The following is a 24,027-nucleotide window of genomic DNA, read 5'->3' on the forward strand; positions in this document are numbered from 1 at the left end:
TAACCAACTGCACGGCATGCACATGCAGCTTTGTGTGACAAGTGTATGGTTTGAGATAAATGTTAAATTATATTCATATAAGTTGCTAGTTTTCAGAAAAGTCTGTATCAAATTTGTCACTTTTAAGCTCTCTTTAACAGAAGTGCCATTGCTTGGTAACGGTGAATGCTGGCACAATTCAAGAACAGTAAAGTGAGTAAAAGTGGGTAACCTCATGGGATGGGAGAAGGTGCTGAAATGATGTGCTATTTTATCAAGACAGATCCTCCTCCTTCCTCAAAGCTCATCCTCCGGGAGATTTAAAATGACAGTCCCCACTGGAGTGCTCACAAAGGCGAATGAGTAGGTTTAGAGAAAACAGCCAGAGAGGTGCGTCCTCATTTTCTTTTGCTCTTCCTTTTTTACGCTCTTTACATGACCATACATTTCCTGATCCGTCTTCAGGGTACACAGCTTTGAGCAAAGTCTGAAGATAATGCCTTTATTACACGTGGTGCAAAAGAAGAGTGCAGTGTTTTAATAGATCTCTGATATTACCCTAGCCATGTGGCCTATGGAGGTTTATGCAGAATAATGTATTTAAAGACTGAACACCGTAGAGCTTTTAAACTTTCATGGAGAATTTCTACCAACTATTTTCTCTGCCGTTGTGACTGTTATATCCTCTTACTACTTTATTTTGAACATTGCTACAGCAAACATTCTAGTTCTGAAGCTCTGTTTTGGGTATTGCAGACATTACTGTTCTAATACTGTTTGCTGCTACCCCAGGGATCATTCAAAGTGTCATATTACCCTGCCTTATCTCACTCGTAGACAAGATGGAGCAATAACAGCATGTGAAAGCAGTCGCAACCAATCTGGATTTTTTTTACACCAAACTGAACCGCGAGAGATGCCACAAGTATTTGAACAAGTTAACAAGTTTAACTGCTGCTTATTTTAAACAATGATGTTACACGTTCTTGTGTGAAAATCATCTGATCTACACTTACACTGCACATTGAGTTGGACCTGTGCCTCCCTGCGTTTGATGTTCAGCCCGTTGTATGGAGCGGTCTGGCACCGGTACGCCCCCATCATGTCCCGACTGACGTTCTTCAGTCTCAAGCGACCATCAGGGGTCTCCATCATTGTCCTCCCTGATGGCATTAGAAGGTCTTTTTCTGCCCGTGACCAGAGTATAGGTGGACGTGGTTTGCCATCTACCACCAAGCACACCAGCTCGACGTTACCGCCCTCGCGCACACTGACCACCTGACCTCCTGGTGGAACCGACAGCATTGGAGGAGAGACTGCGGGGAAGGAGAGAAGGAAAGGAATAGTAAGAAAAAGTCTACGTTTATCCTCTTACCTCCACATAAATGGAAACAAACGTTAATAATGTGTTTGAAAATATTTTCTATACAATAGGCTGCAATAGGAAAACAATAATCATACAATTTTCATTACATTAAATATATTGTAGCATGTAAGTATCTACTAAGAGGAGGTTTATATGGATAAATATAGTATAATTTCAGAATAAACAATATAGAACATGAACAAGTACAGTAGAAATGGTAAAGAAGGGGTATATGTTGTATAATTATTGAGGAGGACATGACTTTAAAATGACAGATGGTGTGAACAGATAAGCTGGATTACAGAGACAGATGGAGAATAAAAAGGAAAAGAATAAACTGACATTTACAAGGCTTTTTATTGGGCAATCACAGTTTCAATGCAACATCGGAACATTAAAAAAGATAACTGCTAAGGAATTAAGTGCTAACATTATAATGCACACACAAACTCACAGAGATACAAAGCCCTGAACGTAACATTTTTACATGTTGTTTACATATCAGCTTCTCACAAATCTCTAAACAGTGTATTTTCAACCAAATATACTTTACAGTAATGCCATACTGATCAGCTGTTGCTTGCACATGAATGCACTTGTCAGAGATATAAAATAAAAATAGAAAAGCAAAACCTCACCACTGTTCTGAGAGACGTTGACATCCACACGGAGCTCCAGCCCCCTGCTGCCTGGGAAGTTCGCCACACAGCTGTAGGTAGCCAAGTCCCTGAACTTCATGTCCACAATCTCCAAGCTACTTGTGCCGGGTGCCATGTCTGGGTCACTGCGCAACAAGATCAGGCTATCCGAGTTGAAGACAGGTGCGCCGTTCTTGTACCAGGTGTAGTTGACCTTGTCCTGTGGGGTGGCGTCGACGTGGCACGACAGCTTGAGGTCCCGACCCATCTGGATGGTCTCGCTGTCCTTGTTGGAGTCTGGTGTAATCTGGAAAGTCAGGTTGCTCATTGCTGTGTGGTGTAGCGGGGTGAAGAAGAAAGAAAAAAAGGGTTAAGAGGTACAGTGGTCGGGTTAGCTGTGGTGCAGTCTTGAAAACAATAAATGGGGGCGGGACTATTTTAAATACTCACAAAGAAACTGTGAAAAGACAAAACGAAAACAATGTTGGGATGTTTTCTTCTCCTAACATGTGTAGGCCTTGTCTCAATAATCTGTCACTTTCAGCCTGAATTCAATTTTACAAAGCAAAGTATCTAAAATGGTTTTCACTCACTCACTCAATTCATATTAACATGTTAACAAGTTCTACAAGCAGCCACTGCTAACTGTTGAGTATCCATTGTAGTATATATATAGTATATATATAGTGAGGATATTACTATCAACAAATAACACGTATACAAACATCTGCAAAATGTTAATCTCTTACTCTCTATATAACCTTTTTTTCAATTTTGAAAATATATTTAAAAATTAAATTCGGCAGTTTATGTCACAGCAATAAAGTATTTTTTAAGTTGTCGAATATAAATCAAATCTAAATGAATGGAGGTGGCAGAAGATGGCTGATACAAACTAAATCTGTATATCTAAATAAGTGACCTCATCTTAAGTTACAAGAAATCCAGTCTATGGTGTGTAGGGTGCTAATGCATGTCTTTGTCTTTTTTAACATTTTGTATAATTCTGTATGTTTTACTTGTTTGTGCTATGTATGTATGTTGTACTGTGGAGAGGAATGTCCTCCTTCAGGACAAATATTAAACTATCTATCGATCAATCTAATACAGAACGGAAGACACGTTTGTGGCATAGCGTGTGAGGCATGAGGAGGGAGCAAAGAAGAAACCAAAGGGAAGAGTAAATTGAAGAAGAAAGAAAGAGAGAGAGAGAGAGAGAGGTAGACACAAATTGTGAAGGAGGGACAAAAGGTGCCAGATACAGAATAAAATAAGAGGGGGATAAAGAGGAGGAGGGGGGAAACAAAATCAAGGACAAAGAGTAACTCTGTCACATTTAATTTTCAGTTTCAAAGGCTGCGTTTCCCCAACAGATTTCCATGTCGAATACAAAACAGCTCTCTGTTTCTCCACTAACAGGAGAGACAGGCGGGAAGGAGGAGAGGAGAGCTTGGTAACAAGATGCTTGGGTGGAGCCATGGGTATGAAGCAGTGACCGTATGCATGATCCTGCAACTTTACCTGGTTAGTGTGTGTGTCTGCGGCTGTGTGTGCATACATGTACTTTTTAAACTGTGTCGCCTGCCTACCTGCATACCTCTATCTCTATGCACTTATCTGATTGCGAGTTTGTGTGTGTGTGTGTGTGTGTGTGTGTGTGTGTGTGTCACGTTCACCGCCTTGCCACCTGTGCTGGTGTGACGATGCGTTCAGGCCCATTTGGCAAACAGGAGAAACCCATCCAGCATACGTTCTCTACAGTGTTAACTAACAGAAGAGACTGTTGCTAATTGCCTCCACTCCAGTCTAACTAATTGGAGTGAATAAAGATGATTAAAGGGACTAAAAATAGCCGGAGGCGAAGGAGATTGGAAGGCTTCTTGTTTTAACATCAGGGAGAAGCGCAATACTTAGCTCGCCTCTTCTGACACGGTTCACATCAGCTCTCTCTAATGATGGATCAACTGCAGGTGAGTCACACGCAACACATACACATACAGTGCACACAGCAAAATAAAACATTTGCTCACATTCACACACTACATTGGAAGAATAAAGCTAACGAGGACTGGACAGATGGCACTTTTTATTTTCAATCAGGGAAATAATTTTAGCTTGAAATAAGTGAAAATTAAAAATACAGTCAGTTTAATCCCCAGAAAATGATTTAATTAATATTTTCAAGAATACTAAGATATTTTTCATGTGTGCGTGTGTTTTTCTTAATAAAAACAATCAGTTCTATACTATCCCCTCAGCTATCAAAAGGATAGAAAAGAAAACATATGGCATGATTAAAAATAGGAAAAAATTGCACACATTATTGTTTCAAAATACTGAACCTACATTGTTGCTGGATGAACACAGCATAAATCATGTCAAGTTCGGACCAAACACACACATGTATTACTTACTCCTGACAACGAGATTGACGTTCTTGCGCGCTGGGTTGCCCACATTGTTGACAGCCGTGCAGTTGTAGAAACCTGCGTCAGCCGGGGTGACAGCTCGCAGAATCAACGTTGGCCCTCGAACTTGGGCGCTGAGGGGAAGGGATCTGGGGTAACGTGACCACACCACAGTGGGGAGGGGAAAACCTGCTGTCACCTCACAGTTTAAGGGCACATCCTGTCCGGGATCCACCACCACCGTGTCGTTCACTGACAGCCGGATCATTGGGGGAGCTGGGGGGGGGAGTAGAATAGATAACAGGGAGAGAAAATCACTTTCCTTGTGGTTACATGGAACAGAAATAGTTTTATCTTGTGATTTGCAACTGTTGTACAAGATTGGTGGTTTACCGACACCTAGACATTGTAAATAATGTTAACTGTCGCTGCACCTGTAATAGGCTACATGGTTTCAAATGAAGGTCTCAGGGGGATTGCAGGATGGTTACAGGGTTTTGCATGTAGGTGATGACATCTGACTATGAAGCAAGGAATCTCTGTCTCTCTGTCGGTCTGTGGGTATGTCCTTTGAATATCTGGAGAACCGTTCATTCGATCTCCTTCATACTTGGTGGGTGTATCGATGGGGACCCAAGGATATGCAGTGTTGAGGTTGGTGCAACATGGACAGACAACACATAGAATATTAATAAATATTAAACAAACAAGCAATAACGCTCTGTGAAGCAGCAGGGGCAGGTTGAGTCGAGCATGTTGTCTGCAGCGGGCCTTTACAGGCGGCAGCTGCAGCCTTGACTGAAGTTCACTTTTTCTGCTGGATGCTTGATATACGTTATACCGAACTCTTCACTTCTCTGGTGTCACCGAGCAAGGAGTGGTTGTCCGAGAGCCAAGCAATCAGGCCATATCTAACAGGCATGCGCACCAAACGCCTCGGTTGTACTTTCTGCAAGAATGGTCACATAGAAATGAGCTGACGTTTACTTTGCAGTAAACGGATATTCTCAAAGCTCCTCAAAGTTCTCCACTTTCTCCCCGAATCTGCGTCCGCTTAGTTAGAAAATATTGGATGTGCACAGACAAATCACGTAAGGGCACTGTGCAAGTTTTCTAAAAGTGAGGATGGGAGTATGCCAGATCATAGCATAGTGCACAGATGCTATAGAAACGTGTGTGTACTTATTTATTTTACTTATTGATTGACTGATATTTTCCTTGTGTACTTTCATCATGTTTGTCTTGTTGTCTGTGCTGTTTGTAATGTCTGTCGAGATGGATGCCTCTCTCTCTCATTTGCAAACCAAGTCTACCTACGGGTATAAATAAAAGTAACCTGAACCTGAACCTGATGTGTTATGCTACTCTCTCAGTGTGTGCATATAATATAATGTACATAACATTATCTTAAAAGGAAAAAGGTTTGGCATTCTGGTCTTTGTAAACCTCAGCTACTGCTTTTAAATGTATCAGCAGGTTACTGCAAATGCATTTATTTGTTATAAAACTTAAACCTTGCTTTCTTGGCTGGGGTAAAAATCTGGGAAACCTGGTACCTGAGGACCGGACATACACTTGAATTAATGAATCTTGAGCAGCAATGAACTCCCAAACTCCGACCTCCAACTAAATCAGCAAACAGCCTTTTATGAATTAGTTTTGACTGCAAATATAAGGTAGCACGTGAAAAAGTGTAAATATATGTGCCTGAATGTCTTTGTTTTCCACAGTGTGTGTGTGTGTGTGCTTGCCTGTGAGCCATTGTGCATTGATGTAAGGGTGTGTGAATTTCCAGCCCTTCCTCAGTACTCACCAATCAGTAATGCAAAAGTAATTCAAGTCTTGTTCCCATACTCTCATATTGCCCAAAGCTTCCCCAAGCCACTGCGTCATTTTCCTATGACTGACCTACCTGGAAAAATAAAGGATGACCCAAAAATGCAAGTGCAGAGGGAGAGAGAGAGGGGGGGGGGGGGGATCTTGGTGCCAGACAGAGATCGATTGGGCCCCAGCAGTTTCAAAATACCAAAAAAGGACAGAGCAGATGGAGCGCAGGGCACACATACACACGCACAACACGGTACAGTACTGAACAACTAACGAGGAAAGAGACAATAAACGACTGGACTGAAGCAGGAGAGGGCTAAAAAGAAAATAAAGGTTATCAATAATGTAAGGTTTGGAAAGAGGGAGCTACCGTGGAAGCAGAATGTAAACACACAAACACACACCGTGATAACTAAATTGCATCATGCAGCGTGTAGCTACTGTCTGCACAATTACAAATACAGAGTGAAAATAGAATGCAGAGATTAGTTTGAGCGTAGTATACTCATAAGACAGCGTTCCAAGACATAAACTGTACAGTGCATTTGCATTTAAGAGTAGAGCTACTCCAAAAAAGGACATAGGTGCTGTTTAACTTCAAACTCACCAAGAGAGTTGTCAGGAAACAACAGCTCATACATACCAAATGTGCCAACTGATGGTTCAGTTGCGTCAATTAGGCTGAGGAAGTCACAGGTTGTTCCTGTCTTTTTCTTTGACTTAATGAAATCCACTGCAGATACTGTGCGGAAGCTGGTATCTACATCTTATCTGCCAAGTGTAACAAAGCCTGTGTTTGAGTCCACTTGTCATAAATCCAGCAGTGTAGTGTTATTGACTCTCAGGCGTTCTCTCTCAGCAGGTAATGTCACTGGTGGTAGTGTGTGTGTGCAACTTTGCCAGCTGGTGAAAGATGTGCACGGGGTAGCTTGTCCTGCTCAACTTTCAGCACAACTGTGGCAAATGACATGCTAGATATGTGGCTTATGGAAATGTTATCAATAGGTGTAGCATGTGGAGGTAACGTAGTCAGTGCTAAGATGGTCATATAATGCAAAATTGAGCGATCAGCAAACAAGCTACCTAGTAGTTAAAATAAGTAAATCATCATTTCTCCATCCAACACGATCGAACTCAGGTTCAAGGGCATGCTTAACTTGCCATTTCCAGTGGCTTTTATACAGAGAATCAAATGAATATGTCATGTGAAGATGTTTTTGAGTGACAGACCCACAGAAAATGACAACCCCCAACACTACTTTACTCGATAGAATGTGGTAGTGTTAGCCCCTTTTAGCTCGTTTGAGGTTTCGTTGCTGACAACTATTGTAACCAATGTTCCCTCTAAGCTGCGCGCTTGAGCAATCGCGCACTGCTCGCACATTCTCAGCGCACAAGAAAATCTATGCAGCGCATAAAATAAAATTCAACATAAACGTATTAATTAATATCTAATATTAGTCCTAATCTTATCTAATCAATTAAACCAATAATAATAATAATAATAATTTTGTTTTCTGTACTATTTTGCAACATAACTCAGTGAGTGACAGGTGTCCAGCCAATGATACGATTCGGTTCACTTACGCTACGCAGCCAATCATAGCATTGACACTATTGCCCTGCCCATTCGCGCCGTGCAGGTTAGCTAGCTAACAACAGGGCGGCGGAGTTACGAGACGCAAATGCTAACCCCTTATCATGGCGAAACGAACGGGCAGCGACATAAAGTCAAAGCAAGAAGCAGACGAAGCCATCAACCTGGACAGTGTACAACCATTGGAGAAGTGAGAAGGACAGACGTGAAAAATAAGGTAAAATTTAAGTCAGATTTGTGCATATTCTAGTGACATTTATTAAGATTTTTTACTTATGGATATTAATCATTAAATTATGTTACTACTAGATAATTTATGGGTAGTAGAAATGATAATAAAAAACTGAGTAATTACATATTTTACAGACAGAGTTACAGGAATTTACACTGTATCACAAGCTACAGCACACGTCATTGTGCAAAATGTGAATGTTTTAATGTGAACAAAATGTTATGTCTGAAAGGTGTATATGTATAATTTCTTCCAGAACAGGACCCTCACACAGGCCACAACAGGACCTCACACAGGCCAAAGCAGGACTCTTCCCATGGCCAAGCAGGACTCTCACATAAAACATACTACACCTCTCATGAACAACAAGATTTTTGTCTTTTTCCTTTAAAGTTTGTCAAATCACTTATATTAAAAGTAAACTAGTGAAAATTGCTGCTGTAATTTGATTCTTTTAATAAGCCATGTAACTTGCTATGATCCAAGGTTTTGAACAGGTGTGATACTGGTGTGTGGCCACAGCGTGCACATCTGATGTTGCTCACAGTGGTCCTCAGTGTGCTCAGGGAGCTTGTGTGTATGCCCAGACACATGAAAAATTAGAGGGAACATTGATTGTAACGTTGTGGTTCAACTCAATTTCCAGCAACAGCAGTCCGCTGGTAAAAAAACAATATGTGTTACATATGCAGCACGAGCCAGCAGACCACAAAATGAGTGCCTAGCATTAGCTATCTAGCAAAAAAAAAGCTCCGGGTGCTAGTGAAGGTTAAAAAGAGCTAGCTTAAATGAGAGTGACGGTTGGACTCATGTAGATCTGTCAGTTTTTGGTAACATGTTAGCCATGGCAGGTTTATGAGATGACAGTAGGCTATGTCAGGTCTGCCTATAGTAACTTTAGCCTATCTGTCCTTTCATTTCTAAGTTATTCGTCCCCCTATAGTGGCCAAAAACCAGGCAGGCTAATGCAGCAGGCTCTGTTTGGTAAAAGAAGAAAACAACATGGGTCTCCTGAAAATACAAGAGTTAATGGGTGATCCAATTAAATAGTTTCTTGTTGTTATTATTATTTTTTTAATTGTCTGACATGTAGTGAAATCAATCGCAAGGCTTTTGCAGCAAACATGTTGTCTATTTGTTTGCTTCTACAGAATAAATGGTCTCTAGCAAGTGGAGGCGGGGAGTTGTGGTTTTGCTGATGTAAAACCACTAAATGGTTGTTTAATGACTATACTTTGTCCATGATAATTCCAGTAATTTCTGTTTGCTGTCAAAAACCTCTCTGTAAATTAAGGCTCTCAATATTGCACTTTATATAGAGTATCAAACAGGCTTTCCCACATCCTAACTATGGCAAAACCCCTGTTTCATGTGGTTATGCTGGCTAGTTCAATGTAAAACTGAGCCCTGTAAGACATCATGCAGCGGGTGATAACTCTATATTGATTACCATCCGGAGGCATAGTTATGCATTACGCAGCAAGCAAAACACTTGATGACTAAACTTGTTACGTACATTTGTGTAGTTCCTAAAATATCTGAGTCTTGGGTCAACTGATGGAGAACCTCTGTAGTCAGCAGATGGGGAGGAAGTTCAAAGGTTAATTGCTGATCCTTCATAAAAACAGGTGTGAGATCTTCATCGAGACATTTATCCATCAACTCATATTTGTCTCAATTCTAACTGCCATTACATCACATCACCCTATGAAGTAATGTATATCAAAACTTCTGTGGCTCACAATTATGAAATTATTAATTATGATAATATTTGGAGCATTCATTCATGAATGTTTGAGAATTGCATTAGCATGTATCCAAAGCCATTTGTTATGAACCAATGAATAGTTCAAAAATGTTCAAATGAAAATCCAGTAAGTGTTAATCAGATGAATCCATGATTGATATGGAGCCATTCCATTGACGATACAATGAATGAATGTATTTTTTACTATTAGGTTCCCGTCAGCCAGTTATTTAGTTATTTATGCATTATTTAGACATGGATGTGTGAACACTTTTAAACAAAGGATTTGTTTTCCACGAAACATTTTTAAGGTTTTAAATAATTTGATTTGAGCTTAATATAAGTTTACTCCAGACAGGTCTTCTAAATTGCAAGACGGAGGACAATCCAGGCTTATCGAGCTGAGAGAGAGTTAATCCTCAGTGAGAGCGAGACCGACCCCACAGAGCACGGGAAGCAATTCATTCCTCTAATAGACTTTATGCAGTACATCCTCTCATCTAATCTCTTTTTTAACAGATTGCAATCGCTGTAATGAAAGAGGTGCGCGGAGGCTCAACAAACTAGTTTACCGACGGATGTTTCTACTATTACAAGAACACACGCATGCCGTGCACACACACAGACAGGCATGTAGACTCTTAAATGGGTGACAAAAATGTGCATGCAAAATGACACACTAATGGGACATCTCTTTAGCTAATCTCACAAGCGATGGCTCTCAAGCCGACAAGACATTTCACTGGTGTAACAACTGCAATCAGCACATAAATAACACTGTCCACTTCTATTGTATCAAATCACAACGCTAAGTAAACCCCTGTGAGCCTGAAGAGCCTTTCAAGTATTCAACGAACATTCATGTTTGTTAAAGACAGTTACAGTTAAATAGAGCATCAGCACAATTGGAAATATATTAAAGCCCTGTATGTTGTCAATATTGATTATACTGACGTTTTAAGGTTGAATCGTCAAAGAGTGTGTGTCTGCTGCTCATGTGGTTTCCCTCCGAGTGCACTAGTGTCCTACATGGAACTAAAAGATGTGCAAGTCAGGTTAATTGGACTGTAAATTAGCTTTAGGTGAATCTGTATGTAAACGGTTTAAACAAGTGTTACGAATGAATGAACAAATTAAAAGAACAGAAAATGCCAAAGGTGTAGCTCACAAAAGTCTGAGAAGAAGACAAAATAAGAGAGGACACCATGTGAAGCAAGGAGGGAGGAAGTGAGGATTTCAGAATTATAGCTTCAATTTCCTGGGGATGTGTGGGTGACAGCAACGGTGGGATCAGCCAGCGCTCTTCCCAAAGTAATGGGATTTATGTGCAGCACAGCGGTTTACAACCAGGTAACAAATGCCTCTCTCTACCACGCTCACACTATCCCTCTCTCGCTTTTTCCCTCTGTCAGTTTGTCACCTCTGTATCTTCAATGTCGGCCTTTTTTTTACCTTCCCTTGTCTCTGAACCTGGTTTTCATTCTGTCTGCATTTTCGTTCCACTGCATTCTCTTTCACTCTCACTGCCAATGCTGTACTGCCCGTTTCCGATTTGCAGGAATTAATGAATCTATGAGGTAAAGGCAGGTGGGTTCTTGAGGGGAAATCAGCTGGAAATAAAAGCTTAAAGGTTTCGATAGAAGCGTATGCTGACAAGTGGTGTATGTTTGTGTTTTGTACCCGGGTATACAGTGGGTGACACCTTTACGTCAGTCAACAATACTGTGAGGGGGCATGTTGGCCGACTAGCAACCAAAGGGTTTCTCTTGGCCCCTGGTGCCAAGTAGGAGGAAATGTTCCAGGTGTGTGTTTGGGAAATGGAGGATCGGTGGTTATTACCTCGATACAGACAAAATACCCTGAAGCAAAGTGAGCAGATGAACCTCAGAGTTTTTTAAGTGCACTGCATGGTGCCCAGCCCCATACTCTGACCTTGAGATATTATATTTATCTAGGAATGATATTTTGTTTACGATCAATGGAAAATTGAGGACATTGTTTGTAACCTTGTAACCTTGTAACCTATTTTAAAAAAAAATAGAAATGAAAAAAAACCTCTAATACCATCACTGAAAACCAATGATTCACCCGTAATCCTACCCCACCACCAGGCAGGTGGACTCTAAGAAGTTAACTTTTAGGACATTGTTGAAAGATTCAGATTGTAACCGGAATGTTGCCAATTTAAGTCCCAAAACTGCAATTGGTATCTTACGTTTGCAGAGTGCAGGTCATGGGTGTGAGTATGAGTGTGTAATTCTATGAGTGTGAAGCAGAGCCCCGCTGAAGAGAGGCTGAATGCTGACTCGTATAATTAAAGCAATATATTTTGAAACTGTAAAGGTCAAACAAAGAGGGAACAGAACTGAACTTCTGAGCCCTCCAGTAACTTCACGAAAAATGATCAGAGCAGCCTTACAAGCAGATTGATTCTTGACAGCATCAAGCATCCTACGCAGTAGGATTTGCCACTTATTGATCTCATCATATATATTACACACTTGTACGACTGTCATATTATTGTGAAGGTATATTGTGGTAAGAGTTACAGTAATCAATAAAAGACTGAATCAACTCTCCCATCGTTCAGATTTACAGTCCGCTCAGAGGTTGTCAAGAGTATTAAATCATGGTGTGTGTGTGTGTGTACGTGTGTTTGTTTTCTTTCGTCCAACACATGCAGCAACCTCCGGATCTGAAAAGTGTTGCCATTGCGGAAGTGCCTTAAACTGGCATTCTTTCCACTAGCCAGCAGGGGACGTCTCCTCTGCTTGAAAAAACAAGTTTGATTGTGTAGAAGTCTTTGAGAAAATCACATTTTATTTTTTTATTTTAGTAAACATTGTAAACATGAGTTTATGACCTCAATCTTCAACTCTTCTTCAATACAACATGATATTCATTTCGTAAATGATGGTCCCATTGAGGGTAAAATTGACGATGAAGCAGGGTATGTTTTAGGGCGGGCTACCTGGTGATTGACAGGTCGCTACCATGGCGTTGTCCTGTCTGTACGTTGAATGTGTTCCTGTCTTACAACTTTAACCCTTTCACGGTGTGTTTTCAGTTCACGAAAATGAACCGTAACATTTTGGTCGTCTAAAATGTCGTATTCAGCGTTCTGTTGTATGTAGGTCCAGCTAAAAAAGATTGCCCTCTTCTTCTATCTGTTCCGTTGTACACTTGTTTTACATTAGCTACTTTTAAAAATTGCAGGCCATGTGCGATGGTGGTATTCAGGCGTTAGCCAAGTGGTTAAGTTATGACTTTTCTATATTGCTCTTCATTTATTTTAAACAAACAATATGTGACAAAATCAAAAGTTCACATTCAGTTATGGTGGAAATCAACCTGATGCAATCGACTGTTTTGCTCCATCCCTCCACATGTCCAGGCCTTGTTCCTCCACCCCTTTGCTGCACCACTTTAAATAACATGACGAGCACCGGCGCATTGCCCCTGTGTTCTTTTCATGCGAGACAGGGGATGAGGATTTACCCGCTGTCAGCAGTTGCTGGAGGGCAGAAGCCCCGTACTCAAATCCCAGGCTGGGATTATGGTACAAAAATCAATCAATCCCCTTGTCCCAGTGCGGTGAATCAGCGGCGATGGTGTGACCTAGTTGGATAAATCTAATCTCAGCAGTGACTGACGCCACAAGGACAAAAAGGAGCTCAGTGGGGAATAACAAAATACGCTTGTTCGATACATATTATAGAGGATAAAAAACAAAACAGCAACTCGCTGTTTGTTTTCCTCTTTTATAATCTCTCTTTATCATATGCCCTTCTGTCTGTCTATCCCTCTCCTACTCTGCGTCCTCTGTGTATCTTTTTCATTATCTCTGCTTTCTATTTGTAATTTTCCTTCTGTTCTGTGTTTCCCCATTTGTCTCTCTTGATATCTTGGAAATCTGAGTTGAAATTTTCGGAGATAACATTAATATGTTTACACTTAGTGTTATTTGTCTTCTGTAGCTGGATCAAGTTTAAACTCTCTAACTTTTACCTATTTATTTCTTTAGGACTATATTGTCTGAACTAAGCAAGTGCCGCCTGCGGTGAGCTGCCATGCAATGTCTATATGGAAGGTTGCTGCAGTCACCCTGAGCTCAGGCTGTTTGATCCCGCAGCGAAGTGCAGAAAAACTAAAAGTTGGGGATAGTTTTAACTTTTGGCAGCTAGAGAATCAGTAACCAGAGTCCTGTGACTCCTGTGACATGTTGAGCTATGTAAGACACACAAACAAGTCTCTCGGCTAAAGTAATATGTAATTATCGGGACGAGCTGCAGTTAACCGGTGCTTGGTATGTCGATGGCATAACTGGCGAAAAACTGTATTGACCACCACTGCAGCTTACTCTATCCTGTACTCTCTCTCTCTCTCTCTCTCTCTCTCTCTCGCTCTCTCTCTCTCTCTCTCACACACACACACACACACACACTAAGCAGTGTGTCTTCTGTCACTCCGTGAGACTGAGGTCCAGCCAGATTGGCTGTTTTGGCAAGCTTTTGCCGCCGTACATCAGCACCATGCAGATATTTATTGTTTGTGTAGGCTGTGTTTGTGTGTGTGTGCTTCAATGTGTGTGTGTGGGTGTGTGTGTGTGTTGACGGAGCCGTGAGGATACAATTGATCCATCAGGCTGCAGGAGTCCAAGAGGGACAGGCAGGAAGACAGAGGGAATGAGAGTGAAGAACATAGAGCTAGAGCATTAAGACTTGTTTGTCCTTCCTTCCTTCATATCAGTTAGTTTTCAACGACACGTTTGTGACTGTTTTACAAACACTTTTCTAAAACGGGACATGTTAGAGATTATCCAGTGAAGAATGAGCAAGGGATAGGACCACAGACTGCCATATCCTCATACCTTTTGAATAGTATTTAAAATATGTGTACATTCAAAAGCAATGAATGTGTTCAAATAGATCAGAACCATGGCACAGTTAGTCAACCTTAATCTGGATTCAGACTTTGAGTCCACAAATGTTTTAGCCTCTTGTTATTTGAACACTGTTTTTTTTTAATATCGTATGTTTCATGATGTTGTAATTTTTGCATGAGATTGTTTGAGATGTATCTATGTTTTATTTAGTTTTGTAATGACTTGCCTCCTGTTGCAGCCTTTTTGTCCGGGTTGTCATTGTAAATGAGAACTGGTTCTCAATTGACTGGTTAAATAAAGGTGAAATTAAAAGAATTAAGAAAATGTTCCATTTTGGTTACTCTCTGTTTTCACTTGTATTATAATCCATAATTGATCATCTCTGGTCCTATGTGTTGTCTGCTATAATGGATAGTATGTGTCATGCACCTGAGGCTGATTCATTAGCATCACCCTGTTTTTCCGGAGCATTTCAGCAAGCCACGTCCATCTGTCATTTTCTGTCAGATTCACTCTCAGTCCTTCATTTCCTCCTTTTTTTCTAACTCTTTTCTCACGCCGTCTTAAACAGAGATTCCAGACTCTGTCTTCTCACCTCTTAACTTTATCACAGAGGCTTTTTTTATTTTGATCTTTCCCACCTTCAGCTCACTTTAGGAGACTCCTGGGAACATTTATCTCTTATCTGAAAGAGGCCTTATTGCTCAATTGATAACCTCTCCTTCAGAGCAAAGTCTGTAAATAAAAAGTCATGGAGACTAGTGGCCATCATAAAAACGCAGCAAAAGGAAACCGTTTTCTCTTTACTCTTAAGTGTGAAACAGTGTATTAAGTGAGGAATACACTGAACCCCCTGGCTCCCTGGGCGCCGATCAATGGCAGCCCACTGCTCCCTATATACAGGGATGGGTCAAATGCAGTAGTCAAATTGCGTGTATGTGTAAATGTATATGACAATAAAAATGGTTTCTTCTTCTTCTATTGAATTAACAACATTCACACATGATATTTTTGATACAAATGAGAGAAGCGATTCTTAAAAATGACAGCTTATTATAAACAACACTGATGTTACAGAACTACAGGCCAACATCTTTGCCGTATCTTTTTCTGTATTCAGTATGTATCTGTATTCAGATCTGCTATTCTGAGCAGCACAGAGCATCAACTGTCTTCTAAACAGGTGTAGTTTAGTGTCTTGCTCAAGGGCAATTTGACATCTGTGGAGAATTTCAGTATTAAACACATTATAAGTAGGATTAAATAACACCCCTAGTGGTGAGTAGAAGTGTCACAATAATAATGTTAGTCACAATGTGTTTACAATATTCTTACTTATAGAAGACATTATATGTTACAGTATATTAACTAATTGAATGTATTAAATCATAAAAGTATAGTCACTAAAGGTATTAAAACACTGTAAGAATAGTTTGAGGGTCAGACAGGGGTTCTGAGTGAGACATGCAGCAAATGGAGGATGTGGTCAGTGGGGAGGACAACTGACCAGAGGTGGAGCCAAGAAAGATGTTTCGCGAGGAGCCAAGATGTTTCGCCAACGGATCGATCCAGGGAGGGGACAGAATTCGAAAGGCTGTGTTTCTAGACCATTTCAGTTGGAGCAAAAATTACAACTTTGCTATATCCACATTTTCAGTGCGTATCTATTCAGGCCCTCTGACAGTGAGACGTACTGGATTAACATAAGAAGCACTGGACAGTCTTCAAATCTCTCTTAAAATGGCTCTTGAGCATGTCGGACAGGATTCAAAAATCTGACAACAAGGTGCATCTGAATGAAACCAGGACGGTAATCCTCCAAAAAAACGAGGAAGAAAACATGAATCATTACATGTGGTGAAATTATCACAAGAGCCAACATGATTCAGCCACTGTAGGTCTTCGTGAGGGCATTTAACAAATATACAATGAAGTTTGTTAAATACTAAAGGCTTTTTAATATTTCCTGCTTTGTTTGTTCAAAGATTTCCCTGGTTTGTCTTCCTGTTTATTCCCCGCATTTTTCAAGAGCCCCCGACACATTTTTGATTTACGGTTGAATACAAAGAGCAACCAGTTATCTCTCTCCCACATAACTTATATGAAAGAATATAAGATACTTAATTGTATGCAAGATTTGACAAAAGCCTGTCTGGCATTTAGAAAATGAGGCAAGAAAAAAGGGAAAGAAGAAGAGAAAATGAACACAATAGAAGAAGAAGGGGCTTTTCCCTTGTGGTGTATCAGTCTGACTGTAACACGACAGGGTTGTCAACGTCAACAATGTTGTCGTAAGTAACAGAGTTGCCGAGCGGTGGCGTGGAGATGGACAGAGCGGTGCAGAGTGAATTGGAGATAACAGGGAGTGTGACAGCTGAATTACAGCGGACGGCCCTGAGATGAGCTTTCAGCAACAGAAAAACAAAACAGATAGGCAATGTGGCACACTGGGAGGCAGGCAACGAGGTAGAGAGACTGAGGGCAAATATGAGAGTCAAAGGGTGGAGGTAACACTCAGGGAAAGGAAGGAAAGGACGACATAGAGAGAGAGACATTGATGAGAGGGTGAAAAGGAGAATACGTCACACGTAAAGATAGGGGATAGTTTAACAATGAGAGAGAGAGTGAGACAGACAGCAAGAGAGATGACGGGCATGCAGAGAAAGCATGAGATTCAAAGGAGAAACTCAGAGAAGGCATGTCCACGTTTGTGCACATGCAAGCATTTATTTGTCTTCGCAGTGTTTTAAAAAAAACAATTCAAAAAACTCACATGTGGCATTTGTGAGCCTGAAGGTAACCGACTTGTCTTCGATGTTACACACGTTGCGGACGGACACCTGGCACGTGTAATCGGCAAAGTCCTTGGGTCTGAGGTTTTTAAGCTTCAGCACCTTGGTCTCACCCTAGATGGGATGAATCAGAGAAATGAAACAACACCATGGCAAAATAGAAGAAAAAAAATGATGAAACACGTATATAAACATCCAATATGACTACATTTCCATTATAACACATAACATTACATCAATGAGAAAGCTCAGGCTTTTCTAAACTGGGCTGTAATCTTGTGTAAAAGTCACTTCAATTTTTGATGAGCCGCACTGTCATAAACAGGGTCAAAGACACACTTAGATAAGCACACACACACGCACACACACACACACACACACACACACACACACACACACACACACACACACACTCACATACTGTGTTTGTATGTCTGACCTGATTATCAACTGAAGCGTCTCAAATCTACATAAAGAGTAATATGAATGATGGATTTCTAACGGCTTTCACACGGGACCATTAGGAAATTGAAAGTGATCTGATTGTCAGTGCAAAAACAAAAGCTGAAGCCATCCTTCCTCTCCCTGACTGTTCTTAAAACAATGTCACTCTCTGCTCCAGTAGATTTCTTTGTGCCACTCACGTAGACACACACGCTCTCTCGGACACACAGCAGCACTCACATCTCTTTCAACATCACTGATCATTTTTTCAGATGAAGAAGTTGTGTCTGATGCTGTATAACTGTCTCTCTGCTACAGTGGGTGATGGGCCAACGTTGTGTCTCCGAACAGCTCTGCCGGCTGGCTAATTGAACTCGAGGGGCACTGCTTTGTGGCTGACTGATGCTTTGATAAGTGGAGAAAAATGGAGCAGTCGTGCTATCGATTGATAAAGACGAACACGTGTTGTGTTTTCAAGCAGTACGTTTCACTTTTAGGATGAGGACTATGATGTGTTTGGACGAACATGACATCATATCAAATAGCGAGTTTGGCTGAGGTTGATAGACTCGCCAAATCAAATGAAGAGCTGCTAATGTTCCCCTAACTCTGATTTAGCATCCACACAGTGGTGAAACACTACACAGACAGTGGATGTGTTTTACTGAATAGGACTTGTTCTACAGTAAACTGAAACAGTGTGTGTAAACCGTTAATGTTCGAAGGTTGGGAAGAATAGAAATAAAAGGAAGAGAGAGATTTATTGTAAATGAATCGACGATTGAGAGGAGAGCAGAAAGCAGAGTGTGATGTAAAACTTGTCCGTGTGTCTCTGCACTGTGTTTGTGTGTACCTGAGTGTAAAGCGGTTCGTAGATGTCCACTCCGTTGTCCTTGCTCTGTTCGATGAGCATGCTCCCGCGTTTCCAGATGAATCGGGCGGGAGGGTTGGAGTTGACGGTGCAGCGCAGGAACACCGTCTTCTCCTGGTAGTAACTGCCACGCACATCGCTGATGGTCTGGTGCACCGTCAGAACGGGTTTGTCAAGGTCTGCAAAACACAGCGAAAGAACAAAAGATATAAAGAGGAGGAGTCATGTATTGCTGCAGGAGGAGAGTATCGGTTAATCCACACCAGAAGCTTGTTCATTGAGGCCTAATTGTGCCACGCAGAAAAATTAAAAGCAAGAAAATCAGATGGTACAGTTTTATATAAATCTGTATGCTGCTGTCGCCTTTACTGTGCAAAACATTGGCCATTTTTTGTGAGGCAGGGATGAGATTTGGTAACTGGGACACGACTGTAAATAAGGGCAAACAAGTGCTGTTTGTTGGCTGAATCGCCCACACTGACCAAAAAGCGTCCAAACAGTTGCCTATTGATCATGGCTTCTAACGAGGACAAATGTACAAACAATCTGTGATTTGCCATTTCCCTCTCTGGCTGTGATGTTCTCACACATTCTTTTTTATATATTTATTCTGCCATTTTTCTCTCTTTCCTCCCTCTTGCCTCGTTTCCCTGCGCATTTCCTTCATGGGAGTGTCATCTCCCTTTCCCTCCAGTGGATAGGATTCCAGCTGCTGTCACAAGCATGGAGGCTGCTCTCCCCCTGCTTTCTGCCATCTCTCCAAAACTCACTTGCCACTTCCACTCCTCATCACCATCCCTCCCTCTCTACCCCCTCCTCCTCGCTCCTTGCCTCTATCTCTTACAGGGCAGAGTTGTGTGTGTGCGTGTGTGTGTGTAATCCCGATTCTTTGCAGCCCAATTGGAATGTTGCGGACTTCAAACATAATGGAAACAATTTCGGCCAACAGCAGGGTAGCCTTTTCCCCTACTTTTCCTGCCTTTCTATTTTACCTCTCTCCTTCCCATGTTTCTCTTCTCTGGCCCTGTCCCTCACTTCCTTTCTCCTGTGTCAAACATGCTGCTCCCTAACAAGAAGGCATGATGCAAGCTATAGAAAAGAGGTGAGTTGGTAGTGCAGCTACGATGTTCAGCAGGGTCCCAAGTGATCGAGGAAAGAGGTCGGTATTTGTATTTAACACGTCTTTGGTTGCGACGTTTGAGAGACACAATGTGTGGATAAGCATGCTTGATTTTTGAGTTTCGTTGAAAAGGGCCCAGCTGTCACACGAGGGCTGTGTCACATACACACACACACACACACACAATCGCATCTGGACGTCCATCTAAGTGTGTGTGAAGCCTCAGCACAGCATCAGAGCGTTTTTGTAGTTTGAAGGTTAGAGCTCCGGGTAAAGACTGGCACGCAAACGCACAGAGGCAGCTTGAACTCGTTCAGGTGATTTTTTACGACAACAGCTTTCTTTCTAAAATAAAAGGTGAGTCACAAGGGCATGGTAAGATTGTCAAATGCGTAGGATGTGATAAAACTATCTCGCACGCCTTAAAGCTAGGTACAGTGTGCAGAAACTTTGCCTGAATGCGACAGGAACGAAGTGTGAGTCAGAATGGGTACGACACTGAAGCTATCATGTGAACACTTGTGTCTACAGATGTTTCATCGAATCATCTTCACAATAGTTTAACAACACAAAATCAAAGCCGCACAATTTGCTGAAGGGCTTTAACGTTATATTCCGATGCACTCTATGTGTTTGAGGATTCTGACTGTGTTTGTTGTGATACCTGTGCTAAAAAACGAAGCAATGTATCATGAATATGCAATTTCAAACAGATTACACTTTCAAAGACCTGCATAATTGCTTTGAAATCGACTGAATTAAAGCAGCGTCATTATTCAGTGCTACTGTATGTTGATTAACAAACTGATGGTTTTGGAAAATTAGTTTTTACTGTAGAATTTCATTAAAATGTTGCTCAGATACCAAATGTGGTTACAAGTAGTTGTAAAAGAGATCAAAATGCATGCTAGAGTCAATATTCAGTATTTCAGCATTTGAAAAAAATGTAATTAGAGCTTTGTATACTGCGTCGGACCTGGCTAAGCTGCTTACACTAATGCACTGAAGCATTTCTTTTGGTCTCTGTTATTAGAGATTTTCTCAGTGATTCATTGCTGTGCTCTGTGAAGTGCTCACCTGTTTCCATTCCTTTCATCTTCCCCGTGGACATTTATGAGATGATAACCACAGAACGGGACAAAAGACCCAGCAGGGAAACTGAGAAACTGAGAAACCAGCAGCCTCCATAAAAGCCAGCTCTGCCAGGAACAGGCCATCAAGCCTGGGCAGCTGGATATCTGCAGTAGATATCTGCCTCTTGATATCTACCACGTGTGCATGTGTGTGAAAGAGATTATGGCAAAAGAGCAAGAACCTTGCTTCAATTTGTGAATATGTGCATGTTTGTGTGTCCAAGAAATCTGTATGATTTGCACAGATCATTTGCAGCGCATGGGGAAACCTAGCTGACTAATGCCCCGATAGAGAGAGAGAGTGTGTGTGTGTGTGTGTGTGTGTGTGTCAGAGAGTGAGTGAGAGTGACTATCTGCTGTCATTCTGTCTGTTTCCTGACACTACGAATGCGGTGAATGTGGGAAAAGTGGAAAAGTGACAGATTGACACAGACAGAAGCGGACACAGACAAGTATATTCTCAAGCACATCACACAACTTTAAATGGACAAACACCGTAGAGTCACTCAGACCACGTTGTATGATCATATACGGCATGAATAGTGTATTATTATAGCAAACATTGAAAAACAGAATTCGCTCTCGTATCAACGCAATGTATATTTGTGCAGTGCAAAAACTAAACTAATATTAAACAAACATCCCACTGGAAGACACGCGCACACAAATTCCTCCTGCTGCCCTAATATTAAAAGATCCATGGTCATGGATACAACAACTACAGCCACTTTTTGTTCACATGACAATTGTGTTGTTAAAGCTTTTACAATCCAAGCTCCCACGGCGAGTCTAACTTTGTTCAGTTTGGGCCCTTAAGTAAATAGAGACACGAGATGAAACTGCAAGTGTAGAGAAACACAATATGAAACTTTAATGAAGCTTCTGATTTCCCCAATGTCCTGCCTTTGCAAACAGCTTATATCAGTTGCACTGTGCTGCTTTTGTTCGCCACAGCTTTTAATGTACTGCACATCTAAGCTTCCAAATAACAAGCTGCACTGAGGGTCTGGCATTGTTTTCTACACAGACACCACACAGTGGTGCTGACACAAAGACATGTTCGTTCTTCCTTAGAGTGTGGCCCTTAGCTTTGACAAACACATGTGGAGAAAGCACAAAATCTAACATGTTGTAAAGTGACCCCAAGCCCTCTCCAACCCATATACTAAGAATATAGAATCATTTCTGATCCCAGACATGCCATTCCATGTTTGCTCTGGTTTATATCATCTTTTAAAATCTCTTGATTTTGGGTATTTAAGGGGGCAGATTTGTCTTGTGATAAAAAAACATATTTTTGCTACTTTTATTTCGTGCTCAATTATCAATGACTAAAATATCCATTTAACAATGTTTGTATTGTATTTGTATTATTATAAATATATTTATATTATACACTGTTTCTTTTCCACTCATTTAAAAGAAAAAACAGCAACTTATTCGCAGGAACTGAACAGTAGTATTTTTCACTTATTAGTTTTCCCCTAAAGGGTTTGACAGAGTGCAACTTTGGTCAGGTACTCCAATTGTTTGCTCTTGAAAATTACTTTGTTGTTTTCATTCAAACTTCAAGGCACACTAACTAGCAGGAAGAATCACTCTTGTACAGATGTTGTTTGCTTGTTATCTGAGTAATCAGATGATCAGAATTACAAACTCTGGATGTCACTACGCCGCTAGTGAATGCAATAAGAGAGAAGGCACGGCAAAAGGAGCCAAAAACAGCATTTTTCCTATTTTAAGGGATTTCATAACCCTGTTCCAAACCTCTAAACCCTGATGTGTAGATTCAATCTTGACTGACAATGTGGAAGAAATACAACAGGCAATGATTCAATTTCACAGTTTGTATGCACAGCATCTTTCATAGACTCCCGGTATTATGACTGCATGCCATCGGTTCTTCAAAATCACTTAAAAAATTGCTCCAAAATAACCAGAGCAACCATGGCGAGGATGGAAACAGAGATTTACTCAGGAGCAATCCATCTGAGCGGCCAGGGTTGACCGAGTGTGTTTTTTTAACAAGTTGACCTCTGCTGGGTGCTTTCCCCTGCAGGAGGACGCACTGGTCTCCAAATCCTCTTTGATTTCCAATAACATGTCCTGGACTCTAATAGCTCTCTACGAGTAGACGGCCATTAGGGGACCAAAGACAAGATGACAGGTTCAATTGAGTGTGACCGTGCAATGGAGGAGAATAAGGTGTGGTGTGCCGTGTGTGTGTGTGGGTGGTTGGGTGAGGAGATGCGTACGTGCGTGTGAGTAAAGATTGCTTGGTTTCGTAAATTCTGATGCTAAGCAGGTATCATGTTTATTCATCGAGAATGTTAGCCTGCTAACATTTGCCAATTAGCACATTCCACAAAGTACAGCTGAGGCAGACGAGAATGTCACGAGTCTTGCAAGTACTTGGTCATAAACCAAAATATTGGACAAATTGTGATTTTGACCTGATAATGGCATCAGACAAAAATGTCAGAGGATCACCAAAGTTATTGCAAATCACCCTGAGGGGAACATGAAGGTGTGAGCCACTATTCATTGCAAATCCAGACTTTAGGTCGGGCCACCAATGATCTCAAGACCACTTTCATTCATCATCCATTGTCAGTGACTGACTTTAAATAATAACATGTCCAAATCTATCCAAAGCACCTATTTTTCCTCACTGCTGGATTAGAATTGTACCATCAGTCTCGGTAGGATATCTAGATATGTAAGTATGCAGCCACTATATTGTTAGTATCAGCAACAGAGATGGTCAAAAACAACATCTTACTGATGAATACATTTGTAAAATGCATTCAAGATGAATCCAGCTTTTGTGACATGGACAATAAATTGTTTTCTGATGGATAGTGTGGACATAATCAAAACTCATGAATAAGCTCCCACATTATTGAGCGCCTCATTTCGAAACTAAAAAGCTAAAAATCTGTTTCTATAGACAACAAGTCCAAACATATTTCATGTCTGCAGTAATAA

At 41.0% G+C, this 24,027-nt stretch overlaps 1 protein-coding gene across 1 annotated transcript in view; it reads right to left on the bottom strand.

The window, feature by feature from the left end:
* The window catches only part of mdga1 (MAM domain containing glycosylphosphatidylinositol anchor 1), a gene marked incomplete at its 3' end in the record, with an annotated part of 179,722 nt that overhangs the window by 51,714 nt on the left and 103,981 nt on the right, over nt 1-24,027 (bottom strand). The window contains exons 5-9 of the mRNA XM_079288631.1: nt 18,769-18,965; nt 17,453-17,585; nt 4,398-4,667; nt 1,984-2,313; nt 996-1,295 (exon numbers count right to left, since the gene is read on the bottom strand). Coding sequence (XP_079144757.1) covers nt 996-1,295; nt 1,984-2,313; nt 4,398-4,667; nt 17,453-17,585; nt 18,769-18,965 — 1,230 coding nt within the window. The remainder of the gene's footprint in view (nt 1-995; nt 1,296-1,983; nt 2,314-4,397; nt 4,668-17,452; nt 17,586-18,768; nt 18,966-24,027) is intronic.

This window comes from Melanostigma gelatinosum, assembly GCF_949748355.1.
Source record: "Melanostigma gelatinosum genome assembly, chromosome: 2".
NCBI lineage: Eukaryota > Metazoa > Chordata > Actinopteri > Perciformes > Zoarcidae > Melanostigma > Melanostigma gelatinosum.